General features: G+C 35.5%; 1 protein-coding gene across 4 annotated transcripts in view; it reads left to right on the top strand.

The window, feature by feature from the left end:
- SLTM (SAFB like transcription modulator) overlaps nt 1-23,982 on the top strand; it is a 43,787-nt gene that overhangs the window by 5,607 nt on the left and 14,198 nt on the right. Inside the window, exons 3-10 of one of the 4 annotated variants that reach the window (XM_081147382.1) lie at nt 5,924-5,988; nt 8,885-9,082; nt 10,018-10,065; nt 16,929-16,956; nt 18,324-18,738; nt 19,343-19,392; nt 21,523-21,641; nt 23,819-23,968. In XM_081147382.1, coding sequence (XP_081003508.1) covers nt 5,924-5,988; nt 8,885-9,082; nt 10,018-10,065; nt 16,929-16,956; nt 18,324-18,738; nt 19,343-19,392; nt 21,523-21,641; nt 23,819-23,968 — 1,073 coding nt within the window. Of the gene's footprint in view, nt 1-5,923; nt 5,989-8,884; nt 9,083-10,017; nt 10,066-16,928; nt 16,957-18,269; nt 18,739-19,342; nt 19,393-21,522; nt 21,642-23,818; nt 23,969-23,982 lie in introns of all 4 variants that reach the window. The other 3 variants (XM_081147381.1, XM_081147384.1, XM_081147383.1) reach the window with 3 other exon arrangements.

The following is a 23,982-nucleotide window of genomic DNA, read 5'->3' as shown; positions in this document are numbered from 1 at the left end:
CAGTTGTATATGATGAAATTACATTTACCATCAAAGCACTTTTGTACCTTTTAAGCTATTACATCAAAGATGGTGTGTGTCAAGCAAGGTAGGTAAAGTTTTTTGTTTTTTGTTTGTGGATGTGGATGTGTGTTTTTTGTTTTTAGGTAAAATTTTTTACTACTTTAAGACATTGTGCTTCTTCCAAGCCAGTCATCTTCTAGGCATTCTGAATTAGGAGCAGAGGACTTCAGACTTTATGTAAAATAAAATATGAATTGTCCAGGAATTAGAGGAGAAAGAAATCATTATTATTAGTTAGTAGCATCAGAAATGACTTTAATGAAGAGGTTGAACAATGGCTTAGGGTTTAATGGTGGACTTGACTGATTTATTTAATCAACTACACTATAGTTCTCACATTCTACAATAAGAATGACTACATTTGTGTAATTCCAGGAGTTAGTCTTACATCACAGTCCTGCTACCCTGGAATAGTAGTGTGCATTATAATGGCTTTATAGTATTGTTTTCCAGATTATAAAAGTGAAATATTTTCATTTTTAAAATTAGATAATCCAGAAAAGTACAAAAAAGTGAAAACTGCTCGTAATTCCACCATTCTGAATTTATTACAGGTAACATTTTGTTGTGTGTGTACATGTGCATGTCTTTTTAGGTTTATGTTTAAGGATCTTTTTTTCCTTTTCAACAACTAAAACAGATTCACACCATATATGGTGTTTTGTTAAAAGTAGGTAGAATTTATATTTTCTCTAGTTTGGGGAATCTGAAAGCAACCATCTCTTTATATGCTTCTCACTCTAACTTCTTCAGTTATTTATGCTTAGCTATCATGGTTCTGAATCTGTTCTACCTTAGAGTCATTTGAGTTTTACAAATACAGATACCAGGTTCTTCCCCCCCAGAGATTTGGTTTTATTTGCTCTGTTAGGGACCCAAGCACCAGTGTTTTCTAAAAGTTCTCCAGGTGATTCTCTTGCAGCGAGAGTTAAGAACCACTGACTCTAGACTAGAGCTTGCAACAGCGTCATTTTCATTAATTTCTGTCTAGCAGTTTGCAAATTGTTTTATATACTTCACAGTTTTCAGAAACTTTCCACATTTCTTTATTTAATTCTTGCAACAGTGCTATTAAGCAGTAGTATTTTCTTTTTATTGATAGAGTAGAAAGGACATTTTTGCTGCCTTTTAAAATATCCAATGTGCACATGTGCACACTATGAATTGTGTATGTACGTGTTTAGTTATTTTTGGATGACAAAGTTAGAGATTTTTTAAAGTATACTTGTGGTGTTTTTCATATTTTTTAATAATGAATGTGAATTATCTTTATAGTAGATTCAGAAATAATAATAAAATGACCTAGTGGGTGAAGGCTATGTTTAAGATGATGTACAAGAAAGGCCTTTTAGAAAAATGATTTCATTAGTAAAATATTGGTTCAGTAAAAGAGAGACCAAAACACATGTGTAAACAATTAATACAAGGCACAGTCTATGATTATTTTAAGATACTGCATGCAGTTGGGGAGAGGTTCCTGGAAACATTAAATGTTACTCAGTTTGGCTTAAACTCTGAATCTTCCCTCACTTCTCCAACAGAAATTTTATGACTAAGTATTTTCTATATTTCATAGTTTCTGTAACTGTTTAAGGGGAAAAGTTACTCAAGCCACACTTTTTTTGGCAAAATTCTAATTAAGTGGATTTTTTGTTTATTTTTTGTTTTGGAGGTATTTCTCAACTTGAAAAGGAAAATGGCAAACTTTGTAAGGACCAATTTGCCTTTGGAGAAGAAAACCAATTTACAATCCAGAATCCTTTTTTCCTAATTCTGAAATACAGAAGTTCTGGAAACTGAAATTTTTTAAAAGTTTGGTGGCAGAAGTGAGGCTATTTATAGTCTTGATTTATCCCAGTTGATGTGAATATGCGTATATTTCATTGCACAAATATTTCCGTGATTGATTGAAAGACATTTCAGAAGCTACTGGAAGGTTTAAATTAATGTTGTATATATACCATTATACTCTTCTAAAATTGAAAATTCTTTATTCTGAAACATGGCTAGCCCCAACAGTTTCCTTAAGGATTTGTGAACCTGTACAGATTTATCTTACATCAATAAGGAGATGTTTCTGGTGTCATCTTCCTTTGGTGTATACATTTTTACTTTGCCATTTTACTTTAGACCCTAAAATCACGCAAAGAACGTTGCATTGTATTTTATGTTATTTCGTAATAACCATATGTTACGTCTGTGATAGTTTAAGGTGTGATAAGTTCACTTTGCTTCCTTTTTTTTTTTTTTTAGAATATCTTTACTGCTCAATTTATTTTCTTGTTTTGTTCTTCAAGCAATCAAATTAGGCTTCAGTGTACATAAAACTTTCAGTCAGCTCCTTCATCCTGGTCATGCTACTGTCCTTTGGACCAGTTCACATTTCCATGGCACTTGGCAGATTCCTTGAAGCACAAAAGCTTATTTGGTTAGGTTTCCATAGGAGCTTTGATAGCATAAGTCTCATTGGGAGGTAGGAATAAAAATGGTTGTTCACTCTGCACAAATGTGTCTACATGGTGTGGCTTGGTGGAATCTAAAGGGGATGTGGTTTTTCTTTTCATTTCTCACCTGTGGCATTGTAAAAGTTAGGAATCCATAGATGTACTTTGCACCATATGAAAGTTGGGAGTTGAGAGTCCTTACTGACAGGATGGGGTTGCGCACTATGCTAGTTTGGCTGGCATCTCACCTCTGTTCCATCAAGGGCTGAATCGAAATCCAGGCCTTGTTTACTGCTAGCATCCAACCTAAGCCTTAACTCCGTTATCAGTCAGGAAATATAGAATATATTCATTATATAGCATCGTACTAGGTCCTGGGCTGGATGAACGTCATAGCTTTTTAAAATATGAGTATTATTTTGTGTGGGGGAAGGGTGATACTTTTCCATAAAGGAATTAATTACAATATAGTTTCTAATTCAACAATGTGTAAAACAAGCCCGAAGTCATAGATTATGAAAGCAATCAAAGCTAGAGTGTAAAATTTCAGTTTTCTTAAATACTATGTACCTTTATAGTAGATTCAGTGTACCTATTGGGTTACTACAGTTCCATCACTGAATGTGTGAAAATCTTGTCCTCATGGTTTTTATGTTTACAAGCTGATGGCACACCAAATGTCTAGTGCATTCCTGTGGTACAGCTGTTGAAACAATAAGGGACAGCAAAATTGGATCCTTTTGTGTACCTCTGCCTGTTGTTGCCTGTTTGTCATGGCGCAAGTAGTCTCTGTGAGTCTCACATTTTAAAATTTTATAGATGTGGCTTATGGAACCTCCATGTACACTAAAAAAGAGAGATAATATTTTAACAACTGGCACGTTGCAGGTACTTGAAGATCTGATGGTTTTGTGGGTTTTGAGGAGTGGGAATAGGCCTGGGTTTACATTGGAGCACTGCCTTTACTAGTTTTATAATCTGGTTAACTTTTCAGCATTAGTTTCCTCTTTTGTAAAATTGGGATATAGTTTCAGATTAGTTATGAGGATAAAATAATATACATAAAGCATTTATCCTGTGTGTGGACTGTGGAAGCCATTTAAGCAGTGGTCGTGACTGCTGGTGGTATTTTTGTTGTCGTAGCATAATTTGATTTTCCTTTTAAGTAAACTAAAGCAAGTGAAATTCACCGTGGAGTGTGCATAGTATATGTAGTTTGTCTTGCTGAGAGCTGCCATTTCAAAGATAATATCTTTAGATTGAGTTAATTAACCACTCCTTACTAGAATAATGTCTTTTAAGTAGGTCATAGTAAGATGTAGTGGAAAGAATTCAGGACTGGAAATGAGAAGCCTTGGCTTCCATTTCTCACAATGCCACTTGTTAGTTTTGGGCAAGCTCCTTAACCTCTCAGGCTCATTTTCTCTTTTGTGAAATTGTGAATACCTGCCCCTTGTACCATAGGGTGCTTGGAAAAACCAATTGAACTTTTTTTTAAAGTGCTTTGCAAATTGTAAAGTAGTTTATAATTGCAACGAGTAAATAGTATTTGCAAATGATCTGAAGGAGTCCCCCCAAAGTCCTACTCTGTAGTATTTGGTGGTGTGTGATGGGGTTGGAGTGGGTAGAAAGGATCCTTTTTTTTTTTAAAGTGTATTTCTCCCAAAAGGTTAACATCGTTAAGGTTTTTATATTTGGAACTTTCTCTCTCTAAATGTGATAGAATTTAGTGTTCTCTTCCCTGATACTGGTGTGCTTTTTTTTCAGGGAAGGGACATCTTTATTTAATTTTAAAAATAGATGAATAAACACTTTCTGATGAATAGGTTTCTAAGTTGTGACCTTTGTAATAACTTCTAATTTATAGTTTCCCTAAAATACAAACACCAGCATTCCAAATAAGAAGTGAACACCACACCAAGTGCCACACTTTCTCTTTTCATTCTCATAACTCCTCAGGGGCAGGGAAAGCCCTCTTTACCTCCATGGGTAAAAGAAAAATCCCCACTTTTAATCTTGTTCATATACCTGGCAGGACCCCTTTTTATCACTCATTTGAATTGGGGGAGATGGAAGATGGGGACTGGTGAGACTAGGCAAAGGGAGGTATCCTAACTCTTTATTTATTTATTTTTATCATTATTATTATTATTTTAAATTTATTTTTATTTTTTAATCCTCACCTGAGGATCTTTTTTCCATTGCTTTTCAGAGAGAGTAGAAGGGAGAAAGACATCAGTGTGGATTGGTTGCCTCCCGCATGCACCCCAACTGGGGCCCGGGACCAAGCCTGCAACCAAGTTATGTGCCCTTGGTCAGATTCGAACCTGGGACTCTTTAGTCCGTGGGCTGACACTCTAACCACTGAGCCAGACTGGCTGGGGCTATCCTAACTTTAATAGTTACTTCACAGCTAAACCTGCTACCCTGAGAATAGGTACATGGCAGTTTCTGTTTTAGGCAAAGGGAAAAATTGACTAGTTCCCCTCAGGAAAGAATATTCATTTGCATTTCAAAATAAATGAATTAAAAACATTTTTTTTTTAATACAAAGTTTTCAGCAACTGTGTTTTTAACAGCATATCTTACTCATTATGAGCTATTAAGTTGGTTTTGTGGACTAACCTGAAAACAAACTTTTAGCATTGGCTCTGCGGGAAACTTGTCTGTTTTTGGTGTGGTAAACATTTTTAGTTTCAACCACCAGTCAGTTTTGAAGATGAGGGTTGGGAGGCCTGTAGTCTATCTGGAAGCTATTAACAGTTTTCATTCTGAAGCAATTTCTATTTGCCTAATCAGTTAAGTCAGTTATTATGTTAAGTGCCCAGCAGAATTTAGATGTAGGCCTTTGGAGAAATACAAAATGAGCATAAGGGCAGTGGCTGTGCATAAGGAATTTCTTCTCTAATGGTGAAGCAAGAGGCCATTGATACAGAATCGACTGATGGGTTGTAAGGTGTAGACCAAGTTTGACAATTTTATTTCAGAGAAAGCTTGAAGAAGAGAACTTAGGGAAGGCTTTGGTGGGGGTTGTGAGTCCTGAGCTTAGCTATCAGACATCTGGTTATATCTGAAGTTAGTAGAATACCATTGAAAGGTTCTGCTACTTCTGGGAGTATTGAAGCTAGAGAATTCGAGTGGTGGAAGAAAAATGTATCATATATATCAAGTCAGTTAAGATGATGGGTTCATACGTAGGATTAATTTTTGCACAGTTTATTTTAGTGAAAAAGCATGACATTGTTAAAGCTTTTTTTGTTTGGGGCAGCTGTGAGCAGGTGGTTTAGAAGCAGTCAGCATTGGCTTTGTCAGATGATTGGGAGTAGAGAGTGATGCTACGGGGTAAACGTCTCTGGATGTTTTTTACTCTTAAGTAATAAAGTATTGGTTGTTAGCCCATTTTCCTTCTTTCGCAGGTAAAAAACAGGAAGCAGATGAGTTGAGTGGAGATGCTTCTGTGGAAGATGATGCTTTTGTCAAGGTAAAGTGTTAATTACTCAGGTTAAGATGTTTATTTTGAGCCTAGCATTTTGCATGATGAACTCATGCATTTTAATTGAATGATACTGAAGTATGTAGGTAGAACATAGAGACTATTATAATAATGTCAATCTCATTAATTCTCATAGTTGAAAAATATAATAAATAACTTTAGTTAAATGAGAATAAAGCTAAAAATAATGTTTGTCTGAGTTTTTAAGTAGAAATCTAAGACATAGGGGCCAGAGAAATAGCTACAGGACAATTGATGTGCTAGTTCTTGGACAAGGTACTACAATCAAGGGTATTGATATTTTCTTTCTTTAAAAAAAATGTTTTTATTGATTTTAGAGAGAGAGGAAGGGAGGGAGAGAGAGAAACATCAATTGCTTGCCTCCTGTATGCACCCCAACCACGGATCAAACCCCCAACCTGGGTATATGCCTGACTGGGAATTGAACCCGAGACCTTTCAGTGTATGGGATGACGCTCCAGCTGAGCCACACCAGCCAGACAATAATTTATTTGTCACCTGCCTATTGCATTTAGCTTTTGTATATAATATACAGAACCTAGATTAATGTAGTCCTTAAAATAGAGAGAAAATTGCTGCTGTTTTGCTACTTGGTAAAGATCAAATAAAGAAATTGGTTTTGTGCTTTAAAGATAAATAAGCCAGGCCTTTTGGCTCAAAAAAAAAAAAAAAAAAAAAGAATTTTTTTTTTTTTTCTTTTTTTGAAACAGACCAGCCAGAAAAATAATGTATGAATTTTAATTGAGGTTGTGGCAGTTTTATATGCCAAATATTTTTAAATTGTAGTTAAGGTTTTTTTGTTTTTGGTTTACTGAAACATGATCTGCTACTTACTGATCATTAGGTCCCAAGTAGTGTGGCATTTGCAGAAATTATTTACTGAGCATAGTTCCTCTGAAATTGTGTACATTTATATCCCCATATATTTCATTTTCTGTGAACAGTTAGTCCATATTGTCAAAACATCTCCAGATGTCTGTGTTCCACCATGAAGAAAGCTATGTCCATTCTCCTGCCCATCCCTCCTACCATCCAGTTCTCTACCCTCCCCATGTTGCACACAGACCACACACCTCACACTTTGTACCTTGCACTTTTGAGAGCAAGTACAGAAATAAATAAATGTGTGGTTGAGGAGTTAACGTGAAATCAGATAATTTTAGGCAGTATTTGCCCTGGGATTCATTAACATTGAAGATTGCAGGCCTGTAATCAACTTTTGTTTGAGTCTTTAAGAGCTTTCAGCCTCTGTATTGTTTTCCATGTGGTATCTCTTCCTTTAGGTTTGTTCCCTTGCTCTTATTTTCTTTAGTTGTCTTCACCAGTGAGGATATTATTAAGCAAAAAGTATCCATAAGCTGGAAGAACATTGTGACTGAGTAAAAAGACCTTTCAGTTTTTAGATGTCTAACTTTCTTTCCGTTCTTCAGTTCATAAACATCTTACAGTCTTTTGAAATGTTACAAGAAGATATATGGTTCAAGTCAGCTTAATAGTACTGTCTCTAATATGTGCTGCAAAGGGTGCCTTTGTGTTATTATTAAATGAACCTGGTCAGAATGTCTAAAGAACAAAAGAGTTTTTTTTGTTTTTTTTTTAAATAAAGAAAATTCTATTTAAATATATGCTCAGCTTTTTTATATTTTTCATTTCATAAGTATCAGCATATATGATGTATTAGATAGAAATTAAGTTAATATACTTTCCTTGTTTTCCAGAGTTGGTAATTTTGGAATTTATAGTAATGGTGGGTCAGTATCACCTATTGCCTAGATATATAAGTAATACAGGAATTGCTTCCATTTTTAAGTGAGGAGACTGCTCAAAGTTGGTACTTTAAAACAGATGACGTTCCCTCGGTGACCTACCTTTTTACTTATTTGCACCTATTCTTCTGTCATACGATCACCTACTCAATTTTCAATCTCCAGTGTTCCCCCCCTCAGACATGGTGAGGTTGGTCAAACCCTGTCCCCGAGATGCCCTGCTCCCTAAGCACTCCACATCCCAAAACAACCACATTTCTTCTCTTTGCCTGCCCCCTCAGAAACTTCTGTTCTCTTGCTGCAGTTCAGTTATGATTGATTAATAGTAATGCCCCTGCCCTTTTCTTAACCCAGAAACCTTTTTTTAAATCTGCTATATATACTATAAGAATAGGAAAGGAGGAAGGAATGTTCACTGCTTTCAACCCCTTTTCTGCAGTTAAAGAGGAAACTAAGAAGACTGCGGCTTTTCTTTGTTGTTACTGAAGTACCATGTACCCATAAACTTTGAAAGACAGACATTCCCTTAGAGAAATAATCCCAACCAGTGTTCCCCTGCCTAACTGGCATTGTGGCATAGTGATAGATATCAAGGCAAATACACTTAAATTATTTGCATGTTTTTCAAGAACAGACATTTGTATAACAGTTGGGATGCCTTATTATTACTTAGAAACTTATGTCATAATATATGACTTTTGAGGTCTTTGACGTTAAACTCAACTATGGCACATGGAGAAATCAAGTCATTTCTTTGAAGCTATATCTTCTAGGTCAGCTCCTAGGATGTGAGTTGGTAAATATTAAGTGACTGGAACTTGAGAACATCTCTAGTAGCAATCCAGTTCATGTGTAGTTCAGTGTGAAAGATTTGGGAACTCAGAATGTGGTTTAATGACCTTGGTATTAAACTCCCCCTGGCCCCCATTTTTAAAGACATAGTTATTATATAAGGTAAAATGATTGAACTTTGACTTTGAGAATGTCAACATATGGTAAAATTTAAAACATGTAGAGATATAAATTACCAAAGACACTTGGTGGCTAGCCTACACTACTTTGCCTCTAGTTGTACCAAATTTTCTTGCCATTAAAAGGACTGTGAATTGGAGAATCAAGAGGCACATGAACAAGATGGAAGTGACGAACTAAAGGACTCTGAAGAGTTTGGTGAAAATGAAGAGGAAACTGTGCATTTGAAGGAGTTACTTTCCGAAGAAGAAAACAACAGAGCTCATGAATTAATAGAGGCAGAAGGAATAGAAGATATAGAGAAAGAGGACATCGAAAGTCAGGTCTTTAGCCAGCTGTTTTAAAACATGACTCAGATAAATTAAGTACTAAGTAATAAGTATTTCTTTCTAATTCAATGTGGAAATCTCAGAATTTTAAAAAATATATATTTTAAGTTATTTATAAAGCACCCAGAATCCTGCCACCTAAGATGATCTTTTTAATTTTTGCTCAATTTCCACATACGTATATATTTTTACTTAGTATCTATCATGCTATTTATTCTATATAATTGCTATTCTATATAATATTTCCACATAATGACTTCATAATCTGTGTTTTAAACCATAATATATTAAACTGCTTTCTGTGTGTCTAATAGCCATTCCCTAAACTTGGAGGACATTTAGGCTTTAAGTTGTTTTTCACCCCAGTATGAATGGGTGTATTAATTTCACTCTGACCTTGCCGCCATTACCTGGTGATAATTTTTTTTTCTACTTTAGCAGATATAAAAGATTAATTAGCATTTCTTTGGAGATTAATTTGCATTTCTTTGGTTATTATCGAGGGTGGGAAGGTTACTTATGAAAGTATAATTTAAAAGCATATAATTTTTTCAAATCTTTTCTTTGAATGAAGTAGACGGTCTGTTCTGCTTTGAAGTGTGTTGGTACGAGTATGTCTAAATAAATCAGTGGATTGGGCAGTTGGTGCTGTCAGTGCTTAGTCACACTCCAAACACTTCTGTTCTCTCCTGATGAATGAAGGGCTCAGGAAAAAGACTTTTCTGATTCTCTCTCAGTGTGACTGTTTCTATGCTGGCAGAAAAAATTACATATTCCGAGTTGACTTAGTACCATGGCATTGACTTCGTACCATGGTATGATAGATGCTGGAAGGAACACAGGGCCAGTGATAGTTGGGTATAGCATAAAAGCATTCTCATGTTACCCAGATATTTTGTAAAGCAGCTGTTGTGTACCCTTTTACTTAGGAAATTGAAGCTCAAGAAGGTGAAGATGATACCTTTCTAACAGCCCAAGTAAGTTTACGTCTAGTCCTATGAATTTGATATTGTGGGTGGAAGGGCTTGGAAGAGGAATCTTATTTTGACTTTGTAATTCTCTAATTCATAAAACTGCCTTATATTTAATACTAAGTTATTTCTGTGGTATATACAAGATACTTAAAATAGGCAGCCAAAATTTCTGTTGCCACAACCATATTTGGAAGTTGTTATAACAAGGTTTCTACCATTTTCAGAATAAAAACAAAAACAGTCCATCCTTTCTAGAAAGCGTAACTCTGATTACCAGTCTTGTGAGAAGTCTGCACTGTGCTTAATTTTTCCCCCTGTGTCACTTTGATGTAAAATAAGTCATTGAAAAGTACTAATCTCTTTTAAAGCTTTATTTAAATTTTTGTAAATTTAACACTCCTAGGATGGGGCTAGTATAAAAATAATAAAAACCTAGAAATGTACTTGAGGTGTGTATGTGTGTGTTGAAAATGACCGCTCTTCTATTGTGTGTTAAAGTATGTTTTTGGTATATGTGTTGTGCATGGTGTACATTTTAAAGCATGACTTACAGATGCTGTAAACAGACATTTATAGCTCAGTTTCTGCAGTGGTTTTTTTTTCTTAGGTTTTTTTTAAATTGTCCTTTGTTTTGTTCCTCATATCTGTACTCAAGAGCCCTTGTTCATGTGTCCTCTTTAAATAGTAAACTTTCAAATAGAGATAGGGGTTCCCTCTGTTTACTAGATTTAGGAAAAATAGTGATTAGTTCAGTTTTTTCCTCACTGTAATATCTACTAGAAGCGAATATATATAGAGTCGGGTTTATGTTCACAGACTGCTTAGCTGATCGCCTCTGGTCATACCTTCTTTCCCGCAGTTTTCTTGCCTTTGAAATGCTGGTGAGCCACAAATGCTAGTGGGACTATATATTGGCTCTCTGTGTTTATTGCAATGGGGAGAAATGTTTCTGATAATTTAGATTATTCAGGAAGGAAATGTTATGCCTGTGAAAGTGTATAGACTTGTCCCCAACACTGTTTCCTAGTACTACACTCATTTCTGAGTGATAGAGTAGATAGGAAGATAATTCCCATGTGGAGGAGTGCCTTTTTCTCGATTACTAATTTGCAAAAAGGTGGAGTTGAGTTCTTCATATACTTTGGCAACTAGCTTTTTAAATTTCCATCAGAGGCCAGTCCTACAGTTGTGCAGACTGTGAGTTGTATGAAGACATCATGTCTAAGGGTACCTGTTCACATAAAAGCCTATATATATATATATATATATATTGTATCTTAAGGAATGGGTGCCTTTTTCTAACTTCACAAATTTTTATGGGCTAGATAGAGATGGTATTGTTCCCATTCCATCCTGATAATGAAAAAAGTTATTTATTTCTCATCAGGTGGCAAGTTTTGCCTTATTGTATCAAAAGATAGGGAGGTTACATCTTCAGAGAAGTTTTCTTAAAGTAAAATGACTTTTTCCTCTTTCTAAATAATGTATAGTGAAACATTATACATTAATGTTTAATGTATATCATCATGATCTAATGTGTCTAAACATGCTTAATGAATTTATGAATATATTATCTTACTGTGTGTGTATTAGGAAAACTACATAGAGTGGAACCATCACCCAGCTTCAGCTATTGCCAACTCATGAGCAGTCTTGTTTCCTCTATAGCTTCATTCCCTTTCCTTTTCTGCGTTATTGAAACAAATCCTGGGCATCATATTTTGCTTAAAATTTTTCAGTATGTATCTCTAGAGGAGAACTCTTTTTTTTATATTATCATTTCTAATACTAGATTTTAATTTCATCAAATATAGTTAGTATTCAAATGTTTAATTGTCTGTAGTTTGTTTTTTATTTATTTTTTAAATTATTTTTTAAAATATATCTTTATTGATTTCAGAGAGAGGAGAGGAGAGGGAGAGAGAGAGAGAAACATCAATGATCAGAGAGTCATTGATCGGCTGCTTCCTGCACGCCCCCCTGACTGGGGATGGAGCCCGCAACCTGGCATGTGCCCTGACTGGGAATCGAACCCCGATTGCCTGGATCCTAGGCTGATGCTCAACCGCTGAGCCATGCCCAGCGGGGCTGTAGTTTGTTTTTTTAAAATAGGTTTTGTTTGGATCCAGATACAAATAAAATCTATACATTGTGATTAATTAAAATAACTATTCAGGTCTCTTAATCTTTAGGTTGTTCCTTCCATTTCCCCCACCCCTGTGCCCTTTTTTTTTTTTTTAATACATCTTCATTGATTTCAGAGAGAGGAAGGGAGAGGGGGAGAGTGAGAAACATCAGTGATGAGAGAGAGTCATTGATCGGCTGCCTCCTGCACACCCCCAGCTGGGGATCAAGCCCGCAACCTGGGCACGTGCCCTGACCAGGAATCTAACCATGATCTCCTGGATCCTAGGTTGATGCTCAGCCACTGAGCCACGCCCGGCTGTGCCCCTCTGCCTTTTATTTGTCGAAGAAATTGAGTTGTTTATCATGTAGGGCAGGGATGGGGAATGTCTAGCGCATGGGCCGTATATACAGACCGAGAAATCATTTGGTCTGGTCCTGCCAAAGCAACCGCAGGTGGAACTTGAAATTTAGTAAATCTAGGGGCTTTTTTCATAGCGGATTTTTAGATTGATAGTTTTGTATGGCCCTCGAATGATGTTATGATTATCCAAATGGCCTGTGGCAGAAAAAAGGTTCCCCACCCCTGCTGTAGAGTAAGAGTTGGCAGAGTTTTTTTTAAAGGGCCAGGTAGAAAATATTTTAGCCCTTGTGGGCCATACAGTCTGTCACACCTCTTCAACTCTGTTGTTGTGTGAAAGCACCCGTAGACTGTAGGTAAGTGAATGGACATAGCTGTTTCAATAAAAATATTACAAAATGAGGCATCTAGTGTAGTTTGCCAGTTCCTGTGTAGAGCTTCCAAAGTCTAGATTTTGCTGAGTACATTCCTGCACACAGTTATTCCACATGTTCCTCTTTATGCTGTATTTCCTGTAAATCGGTAAGTTGGTTATAGGATCTAGAGGCTTGCTATCCAATTCAGGGCACCCCCACCTGCCAACACACAACTACGTCATAGGTAGTGTGTTCCTCCATTCAGATTCATATCATGCCTGGTTGTACCGTCTTGATGATGGTGCCAATCATTGATATTCCACATCCCATTGATTAAAGTGGTGATACTATAATTCTGTCTTTTTTTTCCTTATGTAATACCTGGAATGCTTCTAGAAAGAGAAGCTTCTCATTTCCTGTTGGGTTTCTCAGGGGTACCGTTTACAAGGAAAGCCACGGTAGATGTTAGGTTCTTATCCTTTTGTTTTTCAGTTCTCAGAATAATGAGCTGGTTCACTAATATCTCTAACAGTGACTAATGAGGTTTTAATTTTTTCCCCCTTAGTTTCATTTTGAACTCATGGATTTAAATATATTTAATATATTTCAGTCCATTGTAGTTATTATTATTAGTGCTCAAATGGTCCCATCTGTAACTAGGGAGAGCCTCCGCAAGTTGGCTCCTGTTTTCTTTCAACACGACCCTAGTAGTCTGATTGCCTCCTTCCTTTCTGGTATGTACTGATGTTCTAGTTCCTGCTCCAGACCGCAAACTAGCCATTTTTTCTTTTACTGGTAAATGGTATTTCAAGACAGCAATCTCAGTGGTGGAGTATTCATTGCCGATGAGTTATTCATGTTTTCTAGCATTTTCAATGTACAGAGCTAGAGAATGTGTGTTTTTTAAGATAAAATAGCTTTTGAGTTCATAGGGATGCTTCTAAGTTAATGACTTCATCTAACAGCACACCCAAGACAGTCTCAGGATGATAATACCAGCAGTAATATGATTATTGAAAATAATTTAATATTTTTCCCCCCAGTTAAGTCTCTTCTAAGGATATACCCCTCTAAGAATGAACAAGCTACTGTTTTTTTATACTAGTTCTGCTCTGTATGGTTATACTATCACTTGCTAATACATACTTAGGTTGACTTGTTTCATTTTATTTTTGGGTTTTAGGTATAGCTTTTTTAAAAATTAAATCTGCAACTTCTTGTGAGTCTGTAATTATTTCAAAATAAAAAATTAGAAAATTTAATCTTATTTTAAAATTTCTTAAATTATTTACATGGTTCCAAGGTCAAAGCTATAAGATAAGATATATTCGAAAAAGTCCCCTTTACCGATCCCCTTATTGGTAAACTTAAAAGTCATGATTTATCTTTCTATTATTTGCTTTTAAAAATATAAGCAAATACATAGTATATTTCTATTGAGATGTATTTATTTAAGGCCAATCTTCAGGCTTTGACTTAAAGCCTAAATCTTTAGCCTTTAGGTGTTAGCCTCTAAACAGTGTCATACTAGATAGAATTTGGTACATATAGCCTTGTTTTTGTCTTAGTAATCATTGCTTCTCCTAGGATAAAATTAAAAGAAATAGAGAAGCTTTGGGTTTGTATTATGTCTGTATATGTATCATTTAGACAGGAAAATTTTCCCATTTTCGTTCTTGTATTTCTTGGTTTGTTTCCTTATTGCAAGGATTTTTAGGCTTATTTTTGACTTTTGGTTTAACCTGAGTAGTGCTATGTTTACTGCACATAACAGTAAAATAAATATGCACTGATGTGTGGCTTATCTTTTTTATTAACCCTAGTTGATTTTGTGCTTCACCCCCATGGTAATTGTTTTTATGTTCTAGAAGCTGGGTAGGAGTCTTCTCCTAGGGGCATTTAAGTATATGGAATAAAGCACTATTTTGAGAAACTAAAGTTATGAATTCCTTCAGAAGGCATGTTGAATAATTTGACATCTAAAGCCTCGGCAGCCTAGTAAGGCAAACCTAGTTAGTTCAGCAGCTAGAAATGACATTTCTAACTGGTAGGAACCATACCAGAAAAGATATTTTTTTACATCACAGTGTACAGTATATTTAAAGTTTGCTTTTTAGAATAGCAAATAATTTGGCCATTTTTTTTTTTTTTTTTGAACCTATCAATACTGCATCTTTAAAAGATGAACTTGGAAGTGGTGTGCTGTTGGCATCACAGATAGATAAATGAGAGGCAAATTGCATTCCTTAAATTCATTTGATCTGCTTTTAAGTAAGAATTAAGGTATTCTAGTTTCCTTATCTCTCCAAGATAAATTACTAAAGTCAAAGAGTTTGTAAGAAAAAGATTTATCGATAATTCCAGCATATAACTCATCCTTTGCAATTGCCAGTTGCAATTGCCTATTGCTCCACCCAAATTAAAGCTGTATATTTCTTTCCTTTCCATTCCAAATGTTGCAGATTAGAAATGTAACTATTACAACTAAATCCAGTACAACAATTTGAGTACAATAATTGAGATTATTAGAGCGTAATATAATGGATTTATGTAATACTATTCACATTGCCATCAATAATCAACTTATTTTGGACCATTTTACCTTCTAAGCCTGTGGCTTAGTGGTTCAGTATTTTTAGTTTTTGTCATATTGCTTTAGTGTATAAAACAATTGGTCATTCCTTAATTGGGGCACTTGTGGGTTAACTTAAAGTAAAAAATCATTAAAATGACAAAAATATGCTTGTTATCCAAATGTAGTTTTGATCATATGGTAAAATATTTGATATTTTAAGGAATACATGCTTTTATATGAATCGGAAATTGTGTTGTAAGATAAATATGCCATTTAAAGTTTTGTTTACAGTTAAATGTTGCTGAGTCTTTCACTGCTAGGCTGTGACTCTAAAGCATGTGAGTGGTTCTTAAGTTGTAGTCCTTGGACCAAGGGCATCAGCATCACCTGAAACCTTGTTAGAGATACAAATTCTTAAGCTCCATTCTAGACCTGAATCAGAAGCTCAGGGATTGGTTCTCAGCAATCTGTGTTTTAACAAGCCCTCCCAGGGGATGCTGATATAGACTCCAAGTTTGAGAAGCACTACCCTAAGGCTTTGTATGTGGTAAATTCATACCACCTTGACTGAAAGTCACCTATTTTTACGCATCCCTTAATTTTTTCATTGCTGAGACTATAATGCATATTACTGTGCTTATTCGTTATGATCTTTAATTTGGGAAAATGTTGGTTCTATCTTTGCGTGATTACTTCAGGAATTTTTGCAGTATTTGCTTGGTGTAAAGGTTTTTCCCTTTGGTGTTCCTGTTCAAGGTAGCACACACTTAATTTTAGATTAGGTGAAGATCACATTTTAAATTCAGTCATTTAAAAAAAGTGTTAACTTGTTTTAATTACCTTTAGCACAGATACCATTTTTAAAGTGGCTGGCCACCAGTGTCTGTGTGGCAATTATGAATTCATTTTTAACAGATAAGAAGGAATGGATAATTTGAAACTAACTACTTTTGTAGTCTTCCTTCTTTCTTCTGTTCTGAGATACCTAAAAAGGGAGTAGGGTTTTTGTTTATTTTCTCTATTAATATGCATTTAAGCTCAGGAAAGTGTATGTATGTCTTCAAGTTGTATTTTCTGGTACTATTCTGAATAGTATGGCTTAAGAGTGAACTGAGTTACATAAAATAATCAGGTCATTCTTTTTATTGGCAGCTCTTAGTATGAGTAAGATTTGGGTTATATAAACTAGCTTTGGATACTGAAAATAAATAATGCAGTTCATTGTTGATCTAGTTTTTGATGGATTTGCCTGTTTTGTTTATTGGGCATGTGCCACATTTCTTTAAATGGGCCCTGGTTTTTATTGGAAGAGTCCACATTGGTTAGTGATAGGTATCCCTAATTAATATTGTTAAATTATATAGCGATTTAAGTTGACTGGTTTCGTATTATTAGTAAAGTGCAGTTTTAAGTTAATTCATTTTACATTTGATTATTCTTTGAATTTCAGGATGGGGAGGAAGAAGAAAATGAGAAAGGTATGTGTGATGCTAAGTGATATAAACATGGCTGACATGTAGAAGCAGTAAGTTCTGTGCAAATAAAGCATTCCTTGTTTGAAATACTATTTTTGAAATAGTTTATTTTCAAATTTATCAGTTTAGTGAATTAAGTTAATATCTTGATTTTATTTTTCAATTGGTTTTAATTTTCTTCTCACACTTCAGATATGTTATAACTTAATGGTGCATATTAGTTACTGTGGTGGACAATGCCATTTTTTATTTAACCTAATTGTAATTTAAGAACATACTTCTGGCATACGGTAAGTTGATTATATCCATAACACTGGCACTGCAGTAACTCATACGTGCTTATTAGAGTTGTACCATATAAACGGATAGTTAATTTTGCAACTATTCCTAAAAATGGTGGGTGACCAGGAGACTGGCTTTTTGTTTGCTGCTTAGACAAACTTTCATACAGTCTTCTGACAGTTTTAGTAGCTTAGGGGAGCTGTCTATACAACTACAGGGACACTGTAGCAGTACATGTGGTCAGTGCAAGATTTTGGAAGAGCTCTTGGACAGAAGTCAAAGGATCCTTCTTTGGACTAGAAAGGACATGGAGCAGGGTTCTAAGCAACACAAAATAAAAGGCCTAGAAGCAATGAAGCAAAGCTACTGACTGAAAATCTCACATGCCTGAAGCCTTTCTATTTTGGGGGAATCCAAGACATCTTTGAAAATGATAACCCCGGGACTGACTGGACAGGATGAAGACTGGAAATAAGCAATTTCCTGAACATAATGGAGCAGGCCACCTTCGGAGCCTCCGTAGCAGCCTTCCACGTGATTCTGGCCCACCCAAGAACTGAGGAAGACGGATGAAGATGGGCCCTGAAACACTTTGAAGACGGACTGGTATCCTCAGGGTGTGACCTTGCAAGGCGTCGTCATGGGAGTTCCGAAGGTCACAAGGGCTAAGTCCCAAGATGATTGGAACATTGCAAAACAAACCTCCACATTCGTCACTGTCTCATGGAGGGGAAAAAATCTTCCACATGCCATTAACTTACAACCAGAAATGAAGAGCTGGTATCCTCTGGATGGAACCATTTTTTCACTTTTGTTGTTTGGTATCTGTATATAGGGATCATTTTTGCCCGTGAAGAATAAGTGATCCTGGGGAAAGGATTGTTTATGTTAGTTAATACCCTTGTGTTTTTTCCCTAACCTTCCATCAGTGCTAATAACTGGCTTTATATTTTCTAGGTCCTATTCTAGCTTATGAATATGAAATTGTTTAAACTTCTTGTTTTGCCATATTTATTCCTGTTAAATCCTCTTAGATATAGCAGGTTCTGGTGATGGTACACAAGAAGTATCTAAACCTCTTCCTTCAGAAGGGAGCCTAGCTGAGGCTGATCACACAGCTCACGAAGAGATGGAAGCTAATGCGACTGTGAAAGAAGCTGAGGATGACAACATCTCGGTCACAATCCAGGCTGAAGATGCCATCACTCTGGATTTTGATGGTGATGACCTCCTAGAAACAGGTAAAAATGTGAAAATTACAGATTCTGAAGCAAGTAAGCCAAAAGATGAGCAGGACGCCATTGCACAGAGCCCGGAGAAGGAAGGCAAGGGTTATGAGATGAACGCGAACCGAAAAGATGGTAAGAAGGAAGACTGCGTGAAGGGTGATCCTGTCGAGAAGGAAGCCAGAGAAGGTTCTAAGAAAGCAGAATCTGGAGACAAAGAAAAGGATACTTTGAAGAAAGGGCCCTCGTCTACTGGGGCCTCTGGTCAAGCAAAGAGGTTTGTTTTTCTATGTCAGTTCTTTACGATACTGAATTCCAGCATTCAATAAGATCACTCTACATTAAGGGGGTGGCTTCAAGACCATGTACAGTAATTAGTACTTATGATCCTGCCTATAATATTTTTGACCGTCATAAGTTACTTAAAAAAAAAATTTCAAGATCTTCGTAATATGCAGTGTGTTCTACTGATTGCATTGTCGAATTGTCAGCATATATTTGGTTTTTTTGTTGTTTTTTTGTTTTTTGTTTTTTCACATTGACAATTTTTTTTTATTTTTAAAAATCCTTGTGATGATGGTTAATGAACAACTATCAGTCCTAACAACACAAATGAAGTCAAGTCCCAGTTCTGAAATCTGGAGAAGATGGCCATATATCCACTGAATAGAATTGTCAGAAAATCTAGATCTTCAGGCATCTTGGGGAAAATCAGTACAAGAATCCTAAGGGAATCATTTGTTCAAATAACCTAATCTAGATCTTTGGATTGTTAATTTGTGTAAATAGTACCAGTTTGAAATATAGTCAATATCAAGCTGTTCGATTTCTGTTTCTTTGTTTTTTGTTTTCAATTTTCTTTTGGTGATTTGCTTCTTTAGCTCTTCAAAGGAATCTAAAGATAGCAAGACATCATCCAAAGATGACAAAGGTAAGGGATTTTTTTTCTATTTAGTTCAGTGGTAAATTGTGTATTTTCATTTAAAAAGGAATAATTGCATGGGGTTCGTTTGACAGTCCTTAAAATTGACATACTAAAAATGTTGGGTGGCCTTTGTGTAAATTATGGAGTTAGACTACAGCATGTGATTGAAGCATTACCCTTTTATTTGTAAACTAGTTTGAGTATGCTAAAAACCCATTTGGAATGTGTTTTTAACGTTGTTTTCAAGCAACTGTATTGAATGTTAATATGATATTTTATTTTCCTACATTATAATTTCAGAAGTATTTTATCTAGTTGCAGTCATTTGTAACCTCTACACACTACCACAACCTTTCCCTGTTCTTTGTAGTAGGAAATGTGCTATAAATTATATTTGTATATATTTGTGGAATATGATATTTAAAAGAAAATCAGTCTTTAATATTTGTTTTTACATTTTTCATTCTTCAATCAGGGCACACTTCTAGTAATGTAGCCAGTATGCAGTATATTTTAATTCTTCAGAATTTCCTAATTTGACTTATTTTGGGTTTATGGGAATCTTATGTAGGAAAATAGTTTTATTTTAAATTCTTATAAGCTTAAAGGTGCAATATTTGATTGCTTCCTGTTACTGGGAAGTCTCTGGTTATCTCACAGCTATGCGTTATAGTTTCATCTTGTACATATGCTGTCTACATGAAAAATATTTCTTGTTTTCTAAAAAAGCATTTTAAGAGAAATAGCATTCAGGTAATAAAAGTTCCAAAATGCCTCTTAAGTGCTCCCCCCAAAAGGAGTGTTGTGTGTCCTGTATGGTATATTTAGTGTATTTTCTAGGCATATTTTACTAGTTGGAAATTTTATGATTGATTTATTAATTTACAATTAATTGCATTAGCTACATCCCTTACAGCTTTGGTTAATAGGTAAGATATAATGCATTTATTAAGTGTTATCCTTTAAATTCAGAAGGAGTAGTCTTGGTTAAATGTTAACTTTCTCCTATTAAAAATTTTTAAATCTGTAATTGGAGAAGTATGTGTGCCCAAATGTTACTGGTAACATAAAAAAGATACACATGCTTTTGGTTCACATTTCAAAAGATAAAACAGATCCTTTTGATAAATGTGCTCTTAAGAATATACATACATCAACTATTCATATTTAAAATACTCAAACCAGGTATATGTTGTCTCCTCATAAGTCTCTGTTAACTAATTCTTCAGCTAAAACTTTGGTATGTAGTTTTTAAAAACATTGATAATTTTATTCTTTCTACATATATTAAACTTGAAGCTATTAAAATTGTTACTTTTAATTGCATATATACTGTTTCTCTTATAGTGCGTAAGAATTAGCTTCCAAATAAAGTCCAATGAATGAAAGTTCCCCTTGTATAGCAGCACATTTGAAGAAAAGCACTGAAGGGTGACTGAGTAGGCCTGTATTCTAAGAATTGCCATTTGTATGTGTGAAACTAATTTGTGTATGGAAATAATGCAGAAATGATTCATACAACCATTTACCTATTCTCAAGAATGTGTAAGGTTTCTGTTTTTATTCTTGTAATTAATGTGTTGTAGAGGATTGTCCTTTATTAAATCCAGGGTTAGGCAACTGCATGTAATTCCCACTTTCTCTTACCCTTTCTCTAATAGAGAATGAAAATGAGCTGGTTGGTTAGTCTTTGTTATTAAACATTTAAATTCTTGAAAACAGTTTATCCCTTGCTTTGATTTTTCCCTCTTGCACTCCCAATTTTTCAGAATCTAAAGCCCATAACAAATACAAGTAACTAAACAGTCTTACGCTCCTAGATGACTGCTTCCTGGTTGCCTGTATTTATTTATGCAGTGGTAGAGTATAAATTATTACACTTAACAGCAAAGGTCCAAGACATGTAGTTGATTTTTTTGCCCACTTAAAACTCATGTAGTAGGAAGTGTGTGGTGCTCAGACTTGTTTCCTCACTGCCATTGTGTTGCCTGTTGTGGTTGGTTTTGGTACAGTAAGCTCATACTGTCAGAATTAAATGGGAGGCTTTTGTAGTTCTGAAAGAATATGGTCCTAACAATTTTGTTTTTAAAAAATCCAAGTGAGATGCTTAAACGTCTGATACTGAATCTTTTCTAGGAAGTACAAGTAGTACTGGCGGCAGCAGTGGAAGCTCAACTAAAAATATCTGGGTTAGTGGACTTTCTTCTAACACTAAAGCTGCTGATTTGAAGAACCTCTTTGGCAAATATGGAAAGGTACGTTCTTTTTACCTTTTTATCCCTCTTTCTGTATCTCCATTTGAAATGGATTTATCGAAAACAGTATTACAGAAACTCTCCTAATTTCTTGTTTTTCTTAGGATTGTTATAGGCATAATTATTGAGTTGTGTGGTCATGGTGAGTTTCATCATATTATCTCACTCTGAGTCCTGGGGGTCTTTGTATTAAGAGCTCATATTTTGATCCCATTTAAGCCACGAACTGAGTTTCATTCATCCTGATTTTTCTAGGGCCTAGGATTGCTGAGGCTGATGTGTGGTCGCCTGGAAAATATAGGTAGACTAATACTAAGCAGAGGGATATAGAATTGGAAAAAACAGAACAAACATGTGGTCCTCGCCGTTCAGTGCCGGAGGAAATGGAGAACTAGTGGAAGGACACTTACTCAGAGGCGACACGCTGCGCTGTGCGAGCAGGGGAGGCTTTCCTGTGGTTTGGGTCGTTAGGCAGAGTCTCTCTGACAAATAGAGGAGAACTAACGGAAGAGATAAATAGTCAATAATGAATAGTCAATATTCACTGAATAGTTACTGAGTTTCAATTGATCCTGTAACCCTTAGGCACTCCCTACTTTCTACTTTACATTTAAAAATACATCGTATGTTAACCTACTCCAGTGTATGCTTATTGATAACAGGGTTCTTATAGGCTTTCAAATATTTATTAAAACAGCCCAGCCGGGTGTGGCTCAGAGGTTGAGCCTCGACCTAGGATCCAGGTGATCGGGGTTCGATTTCCGGTCAGGGCACATTCCCGGGTTGCAGGCTCGATCGGTGACTTTCTCGTTATTGATGTGTCTATCTCTTTCTCTTCCTTTCCTTTCCTCTCTCTGAAATCAATAAAGATATATTAAAAAACAAACAAATATTTATTAAAACTATTGGTAAATAGACATTAATGCATATTATAAAAATCTATTCTGTTGATTTTAGGAGTTGATTTTTTTTCTAATTTAATTAGTTCTTACAAGTGTCAGATACAGAACACTGAGAACTGTAGTCCCATGATCAGCTGTGGACACTTTTTTTCTTTTTTCAAGAATAGTATATTGAATTTAAGAGAGACAGGGAGGGAGAGGGGGGGAGAGAGAGGAACATCCATGTGAGAGAGAAACATCAATCGGTTGCCTCCTGCAGGGGATCAAACCTGCATCTTGGGCATATGCCCTGACCAGGGATCAAACTGGCTACTTTCTGGTGCTTGGGATGCCACCCAACCATCTGAGCCACACTGGCCAGTGCAGCTGTGGTACACTTTTTGTTTTATTTTCAACAATTTATTGTTAGAGATAAAAAAACAATATTTTAATGTTGGCATTTATTAGGACTAAAACTATATAAGGATACCACACACTTGATAAAATTGCTCTTGGCGCAAATTGGCCTTTCCCAGAGTTGAAGATAAAAGCTGAGTTTCCAGCTGTCTATACCATAAAACCTCCTAAGCCCGGTTTCCCTTTTCCTGGCATTATGTCTGTGTTCCTCTTTGTTCAGCACTAGATTGATCTCTCACTTTTTTCCTCACTCACCCATTTCTGCCTTGTATCTCCTAACTATTCATTTTATAGAACTGAAATTGTCGCTTTTATGTTGGCAGACTAAATTTTAAAAGGACATATATGGAAAGTGTGTCTTTGTAGAGTACAGTATTTAGGATGTATTTTTAAGGCTGCTTTTTTTATATATGACTGTTTTTGAAAGCTTACAGGAATTCATAGAACAGTGTTAAAACTCATTTAGAAACTTTGTAGACACCCTTTTTTCCCCCTCTAAGAGATTCAGGGCGGCCTATAACAGGGAAATTTTGGCCCAAATCTAATTGAGAATGTTATTTGCTTTCATTAAATGAACCATTGCTTCATTGATGTGACTAATTGTATTTTGGCTGTGTATTTTAAAAAATAAAAAATAAAAGTAGGTTAAATTGCTTTTTGACATTTTAAATTGTTCTCTTGAATATTTACTAAGTATTTATAGGCAAGGTAGATGGTGATCACAAGAATCTGAAACATATATATATTCAGTTTATCCTTTATCATTAATTATGTATCCTGAATAGATCCTTTAGCTTGAATAGTCTCAGTTCTGAAGTTTCATCTGTTTAAAAATGTGTGAAGTTGTAGAACTTTCTAAAATATAATCTTATTTTACAGGTTCTGAGTGCGAAGGTAGTTACAAATGCTCGGAGTCCTGGGGCCAAGTGCTATGGCATAGTAACTATGTCTTCAAGCACAGAGGTGTCCAGATGTATCGCACATCTTCATCGCACTGAGCTGCATGGACAACTGATTTCTGTTGAAAAAGTAAGCTTGTCTAA

This window comes from Miniopterus schreibersii (genome assembly GCF_964146895.1).
Source record: "Miniopterus schreibersii genome assembly, chromosome: 1".
In the NCBI taxonomy this organism is placed as follows: domain Eukaryota; kingdom Metazoa; phylum Chordata; class Mammalia; order Chiroptera; family Miniopteridae; genus Miniopterus; species Miniopterus schreibersii.
Note: the sequence above shows the minus strand (reverse complement) of the source record. Positions and strands in the feature narration are given on the sequence as shown.